This window comes from Limulus polyphemus, unplaced genomic scaffold, assembly GCF_000517525.1.
Source record: "Limulus polyphemus unplaced genomic scaffold, Limulus_polyphemus-2.1.2 Scaffold1131, whole genome shotgun sequence".
Lineage (NCBI taxonomy): Eukaryota > Metazoa > Arthropoda > Merostomata > Xiphosura > Limulidae > Limulus > Limulus polyphemus.
This window is the reverse complement of record NW_013666741.1, coordinates 63,077-70,773: the sequence shown is the minus strand read 5'-3', so window position 1 is coordinate 70,773 and position 7,697 is coordinate 63,077. Positions and strand designations below refer to the sequence as shown.

The 7,697-nt window shown below is 31.6% G+C and overlaps 1 protein-coding gene across 2 annotated transcripts in view; it reads left to right on the top strand.

Annotated features, from left to right (window-relative positions):
* The window catches only part of LOC106462276 (centrosomal protein of 120 kDa-like), a 148,972-nt gene that overhangs the window by 104,361 nt on the left and 36,914 nt on the right, over positions 1-7,697 (top strand). Inside the window, exons 12-13 of one of the 2 annotated variants that reach the window (XM_022389480.1) lie at positions 363-480; positions 5,342-5,530. In XM_022389480.1, coding sequence (XP_022245188.1) covers positions 363-480; positions 5,342-5,530 — 307 coding nt within the window. Of the gene's footprint in view, positions 1-362; positions 481-5,338; positions 5,531-7,697 lie in introns of both variants that reach the window. The other variant, XM_013922178.2, reaches the window with a different exon arrangement.

Below are 7,697 nucleotides of genomic sequence, written 5' to 3'. Positions count from 1 at the left end.
TGATTTCTTTAATGGGCATTAACAATCTGATTGTAAGATGGAAAAGCATCATTGATGAAAATGGAGACTATTTCATTTAATAAATGTTTTGTTTCGATATGTAATTTGTTCAGGTTTTTTCATCTAAAAAAAGCAACATTAATTTCTTGACGACCTAATACTTTAACACTACTTTTGCATTTCCTTTCATATGAGCTTACAGTGATATAATAAATTTCATTACATCTCAAATATGTAGTGTATTAGATCTACAAGTTTGACCAAACATATAATGTATTCAAATATAATTTGAATATAATATCACACTGTTAAGAATGTAGTTTAAGCATTTTTCACAAACCTGTTATTCAAATAAAAAATAGAAACAAGATGGGAGAACTTCATGCTGTTATGAGTCTAGATGATTTTGGTCCTGCCAATCTCCCCAATTTATGTGCTGGAAATACGTATTGTACCATACAGGAAACATCTGAAAATCAGGTATTTCATCCAATAAGGAAAATATTTTTTTTTTTATAATTTTTAAATTTTAGAAAGTATTTTTAAAATATGAGTTTTATTATGCTTAATTAAAAGTAAAAACCCAAAATATTTTTATTATTTCTCTACACAAAATAAAATCTTTAAATTTGTCTTGCAATTGTTACTTGCCTTTGATGCATCTTTGCTGATTTGTCATTTTAATGCAAGTTGTAAATTACTTGTATATTTGTATAAGATATTCCCCACTCTAGGTATTGCACTGAGTTAACCTCTGTCAGTTTTTGGACCTCGTTTTGTGATGTTACTGCAACTTTGATGTACAGGATTAATGTCTGCGAGTAATGTTTCTGCAGTAAAATATAGAAAATGTACTGAATATTTTTGATTATTAAAATAGAATGATATCTTGGTCAGGTACTATTCTGAGCATGTGCTGCAGATCTAGCAAATGAAGAGTTGTAGTGTTGTCACAATATTACATCCAGGGAGTAATAAGAGATAGATGTAATATGTCAACTAATATTGAGGATAGCTTATAAATGTATTGAGGTATGTATTAGAACTCTGCAATATTGACTTCATTTCACAGTTGTAAACATTAAAAGATGAATCATTTGTGTGTTTTAACTCTTTCAAATTTTTGAAATTTCACATGCGAAATGTTTATAATGTTGAGATAGTTATCAAATGTTTCTTTGGAAAAAACTATTTTATCTGTTATTTTCAGTAGATTTGTCTGATCTTGCAACCACCATAAAAATTAGGATATAAATATAAGTTATGCTTCTTTCATTCTAGAATGAACACAAACTATAACACAAAAACATAAAAGTTTAGATTAAATAGCTTAAATCTCATAACATTATACATTTATATATATATCTATTATATTTATTATATTGACCTTTCAGCCATGCGTGGCTAACAATACACAATTATGTGGCTCACGTGCACTCATGTTACCATATCAAGTAACATAAAACTGACCTTTGGTCTATACAAAGTAACTTGTCTTGGCTGTGTTTTAGTAGACTAGTATTTTGTAAAATACAGTCACATTTCAATTATTATACATTATATATGTAGATAGATTATTGCTAGTTTGAAATAGGCTCTTAAACATATTTTTCCTAAAATATGGAACAGTAACTAAAGAAGTAAAGCAAACAATTATCTCTTCTAGTTACAACCTTTGTACTCGGTTGCTGCTTGACGTAGGTTGCTAAGCCTTTAAAAAATTGCACGTGGAGGATATGAAGCAAAATATTTATTTTAGGTTTTATATATACATTTGAATAAATAAAAAATCATTAATTACTACATTTATACCATAGAATTACACTCTAATTTATCAAGCTTAGTAACTTAGTGGCTGAGAAAGCTACTAGAGGGACATTCTGAGCTTCCGATTAGTTATTTGTGTCATATATAGAAGTAAGTGTATATAAGGGAGCATTTCCAAAAATGGAAAGAGGTGGGCGGGGTGCAACTCTGTTTGATTTATTACGTCAGCAATATCTTAGCAAATTTAACAGATAAGAGCCTTTTATTTTATATTCTAGCTTGTCAATATCGGTAATTTGAATTTCTAATTCGTTCGAAATTATAGACTTAGTATTTTAGCTTCACAAACATTTAATTTGAACCAGTGCTGCATTCAACATACCTTGTGGCACACAAAAATCGATGTTTATCTGTGCTTTTTTAATATTTGTTTTTGAATTAAGAAATTGAATAATATATAGTACTAAAATTTGGATTATAATCTGCAGTTTGATACCAAAGTTATTGACATAAATTCATGAAATAGTTTAATGAAATTTTGAATGCGAGTCAACAAATGAGATGACATGGCCTTTCACCCATAACCCGTCTTGAAAAGGTATAGGTCCTATTACCGCTAAGTATGAAACTATTTATAAGCATAATTAAATGGTTTATTTTGAGGGGAACATACTGCGTGTTTCGACAGTTTCATACTTGAAGAAGACAAACTAGTGTTCTGTTGAAACGTGTAGTATTCCACAAAAAATAAACCATTTTAAATTGCTTATAAATCATTGTTTGTCAATTTACTGTAATAGAGGAAGTAAATGTTTACTATACCATTCCAGTTGATAAGAAATGTTTAACACACAGTAATGTATGTTATAATTAGAATATGTATATTTTGTGTTTTTATTATGTTTCATGAAAAACAGAGTCACATATATTGTTTTATTAGATATATTGGAATAAAATATTTGATGATGAAAATTTGTATGTTTATTTTTGGTATTAACCTCATTATTTAACTTGTTATATTATGGTTTGTATTAAGTGTTCTTTTCAGTCTGCCAGTAGCTGGTATTGTACCACGTAATTAAACTATTTATACACTATGCAAGAGTAACGAAATTGATAATAAGTATACGAATAGGGGTTTCTTATGTTCCTGTTTTTTGTTTTTTTTCAGCAACTGCATTCATACAACAGCTGTTACAATTTTAAATTTCATATGTGAATTTCAGATTTTTTTTAGAAATGTAGCATTTTGTTAGGCTACCTTCTCAGATTAGTCATCATTGGCATCTAATCATTGTATAAACATGATTAAAACCTTGAATGTTTTACTGATTTTTAGCCTATGATTATAATTATATTACATAGAGAAAATTTGTAACTTTCAGTAAGGTTTATTAATATCTGTCTGAATTTTAGTTTTAATTTTACAAAAAATTATCATAAATTTTATTTAAGGCAACAGGAGTGTGGAATTTTAGAATAAAAACTTCTTATCCAAGGGACAAAATACTAGAAAAAATATTTTTCCCTCTCCATCCCACAAAACACACACAAAAAAGTAAATATATCTTTTAGGATTTTGCTTTTATTCGAGAGTGAAGAGTAAAAAAAATTCTGGGATTCATACTTTTAGAAAGTAAAATAAAATGCACTTATGACCCAGTTGTTTGCATAATTTCTATTAATTTAAATCATTAGGGCTTATTTATCATAATATCTACATTAAACATTATTTTGCAGACATGACACAAAGGTACTCTATTCAGAAGTAGAGTATTTTTAAAAGCAATTAAAATGACACTACATGAATGTGTTTTCAAAAAGTGTCTGTTTCCTAAACTCCACTTTTTTTTTTTAGTTGAACTACTGTATATCCATTAATATAATGCCATTGGCATCTCAAGTTTGTGAAGAATTGTGTATATTGCCTTTAGCATCTAAGCTCTTCATATATATATATTCACTCATATATTTTATGGTTTTTAACATTTAGTTATTAAGATTTTACAGAGCAACATGTAGAAATCAATAATAATAAATTAACATGTGTAGCAGTTAGTGAAAAACCACAGTAAATGAAACAAACTGTCAGAAGTCTCACATGAGACTGAAGAGGATGCACAAATTTGTTCAAACTAATTTTTCTAATATCAAGATTTCTGACAGTTTTCTTTCTATTTACTGTGGTTATTCACTAAAGAAATCAATGTTTATGTTAGTACTGCCACAAGTTAAAATGGTGTTTTAATGTGTGTGTTTATGTGTGTATATATATATATAAAATCTTTATTATGTTACTTATTCTTCCGAGAGCTGGCAATCAAACTTCTGAAAGCACCTAAATTTCAATTGTAAATCGAGTAGAAACCAGTTAAGTTTCCATTGGAGAACTTTAGTTGAAGCTGTTTAAGTTGAAAACTACTACTATCACTGTTTAAGCTATAACAAAAAAATATACTTTACAGTTAGTTATTTTTTATTTTTTGCTACTTGTATTTATGTAGAATAACATTACTGCATTGCTAAAAACACTGAATTAAAAAAGTATATATTTTCTAAAGTTATTACACAATATTCCAAGTAATTAAGTTTTATTTCTGTGGTTGAAAACTAATGGGTGAGATGAGGAAATTTTAACACAGGCCCGTGCCAGAATCTTACACAGGTGCAAGTAGCTTATTTTATAGCTTTATGCTTAGATAAACAATTGTTAGTATTATTAAGAAATTTCTTGATTATAAATGTTAGCTGTTCCCCAGTGGGTCAGCAGTAAGCTTATGAACCTACAGTGCTAACATCTGGTGTTCAATTTCATGTGGTGGAAAGAGCATACATAGCTGATTGTGCAGCTTTGCACTAAACAAAAACAACACAGTGTCAGATTTAATTTTTTTTTTAAATTATGATACGAAATGAATATTTACAAATGTGTTCAACTTAGTGTAGGTTTAGGCTAAGTAAATAAAGTAGCATGTATTTTTCAAAGACAGTAAAATATTCTTCAAAGGATAGAAATTGTTCAAAAGTAAAATTTAAAAATATAGTTTTTAATCCTGCTTACTTTGCATTACTAATTGTTATACCAAAAAAGTAGAACTTGCATACTAAATCACCATCCTCTAGTTTACAAAAGGGGATGTGATATTTGAAGATAGGATTTCTGGAAGAACAAGTGATTCTATCATCTTAAAGCAAAAATCAATGTCATGATTCACATCTATATTTGAACATAAGTCAGCAATCACGTGAGTTTTAATTAGCTTGAGGACATACACTACAGTGGAACTGTACTTTAATGAGTTTTATGCTTATACATACAGCTTATTTTCATGTAAGAATAGAGGAATATTATAAAGGAATTTTCTTTGTGAATAAACAATTTTCCTCTTGATGAAAATAGAACCGATTATTGAGTTATTACTAGCAGTCAGTTGTTGCTATTTGCAGGTTTTATTACATTATATGCAGATAAAAATAGTACTTTGAAATGCTTGAAAAGGTCCTCATGTTTAAAAATAAATAATGGGTTATAATTGTATTTTGTAACAGTTTTTTATCATTCTGTTCTTAGCAGAATAAAACTACCTTTAAAGTGAAAAAGACTACTGAAGATGTTGGGACTGGTGAACCTCTAAACATGCAGTGGAGAGAGAACATCACCTCTAAAACTCAGCAACCCAAATTAAATGAGCAGAAATTGATTCAAGCTGCTTTAGAACTAGAAATGTGGAAAGAGCAACAAGAATTACTTTTTAAAAAACATGCAAGTAAAATTTATATTTTGTACAACTATCACTATTGCCGACATTTCCTTTTCCAGTATGAAATTAAATAATGTCATATAGTAAGTGATTTAATCAACCACTTATTTTATCAGTTTAAGGATTGATAAAATTGGATATCTCGTTCATTGTGTCAGATATGTAATTATCCAATCAGCTGGTAGGACTTGTTGCATTTAGGAATGCAGACTTATTCTGTAGTCAATGATATGTGGCTATCACTATTATAAGAAAATTGTACACAAATAATGATTTGAATAAATAATCAGTGAAGATAGATAACTTGTTTATGACTGACAAATAAGGGTAGCATTCAAAGATTAGTTTAGTGGATGAATGCTTAATTCAATATGATTGTTTTTTAGAAAATAAAGCTCAGACATAATTAATATGAGTAGATATTAGGTATTTTAAAAGGCATATCAAATACTACTTAATTAAAGTAAATCAGCTAAAAAATAAAAGATCACTGTTAAATTACTTGTGTAATAATTATAGCTCCTGCTAGACTCTTCCCATGCCCTGTTGGTCCACCTCGCCTGCTTACTTGTTTGGAAGTTAATTGGGTAGAGTTTTCTCATTAAGTTGTTTCTTATTACCCCATGCAGCATCTTATTCATTTGGAGGTTCTCTTCAATTCCTATATCAGTCGGGCCCAGCCTTCTCCACTTAAGCTTCTGGATATGGAAGGAGCAATCACAAAGGCTCTACCTTCTCCTTCTCTCTCTGTACAGGAGGTTCTATCTCTTTTTGGGGATGTGGATTTCCTTGGAAGATCTCATTCTCTTGTGTTAGGTGCACATGCATTCCCTTTAATGGACACTTCTTGACCAGTGGAACTTCTCCCACGATCCATTGGACCATCCCTGGGATCAAGGCTGACCTTGCTTAGTGGCCTGAGAGGGGTGGGGGTTCTCACTCCTCCTCCTCGTCCCGAGTCTCATCTGTCCAAAGATGCTTTCTTGGTGTGTTGGAGGGCTTTCCTCGATTCCCGGGAGATTTCAGGTCAATAGTCAGTCAAAGAGGCTACTCTCTATATCAACATCCTAGAACTTTTGGCAGTTTGTCAGTCCCTTTTTCATTTCCTCCCACTCCTGCAGGGATGGATGGTTTTGGTTCATTCTGACAATTCCACTGTTGTCAGCTAAATCACCAACTATGAGGCAACCAAGTCCATGTCTCTGTGTTTTTAGACTTTGAATGTCATGTACTGGGCCAACTACCATGACATGACAGTCCTGGTGTGTCATGTTCCTGGAATTATGTATCTTGTGGCTGATCTCATCCCAACCAGGTTCTCCCTACGCAATGGTTCCTTTATCCTCAGGTATTTTGGTAGGTCTGTTCTCAACTGGGAACACTGCATATAGATGTGTTTGCCACTCACTGTAATGCCAAACTTCCTTCCTTTTGGTTTCCAATTCCACACCCCTCAGCTCGGGAGGTGGATGCATTCAGTCAAGATTGGAGGGGTTTCCACCTACCCTTCAATTATACTCCTCTCCAGAGTCATTTCCCTTGCCATGTCCACTCCTTGTGTTTTTGTAGTTTGTCGTTTGTCTAGTTCATTCCCAACAATGTTATGTGGCTCGTACAGCCTCCTTTCATGGTTCTTATTCCCGTGTATTTGTTCCATGGAATTCCTCTATATCCTGTGATTTATCACAGGATACACTCTCTAACTGGGTTCATCAACTCATACTGGCATATTCTGACTTGTCCATGGAAGGTTACCATCTACATAATGTTTCTGTGCACCAAATTCATCATATAACTATTTCTTTAGCTGCTCGAATCTGCTGTTCTTTCGAAGAGATTGTTCAGGCTGGTATGTGGACAACTCCCAATACATGTCTCACGTTATCTACACAACCTAGCTGTGTCTTCATCGGGCAGGTATCGTTTTCTGCCTGTGGTGATTCTACACACATCTGTTTGCCTTTGACTGGGATAAGTCGACATATTATTGTTTTTTCATCTTATTTAATTGACATACATTATATTTCAGGATCCCTCCTGGCAGCAGTGTGTTGCCTTGCATGCTTCTTATTATATTAGCACTAAATCTCTATACTTCTATAATGCCACTTCTATAATTTCTGTAAGACCACTGGCCATTTGTCCGGTGGTATGTGTGTATATATATAT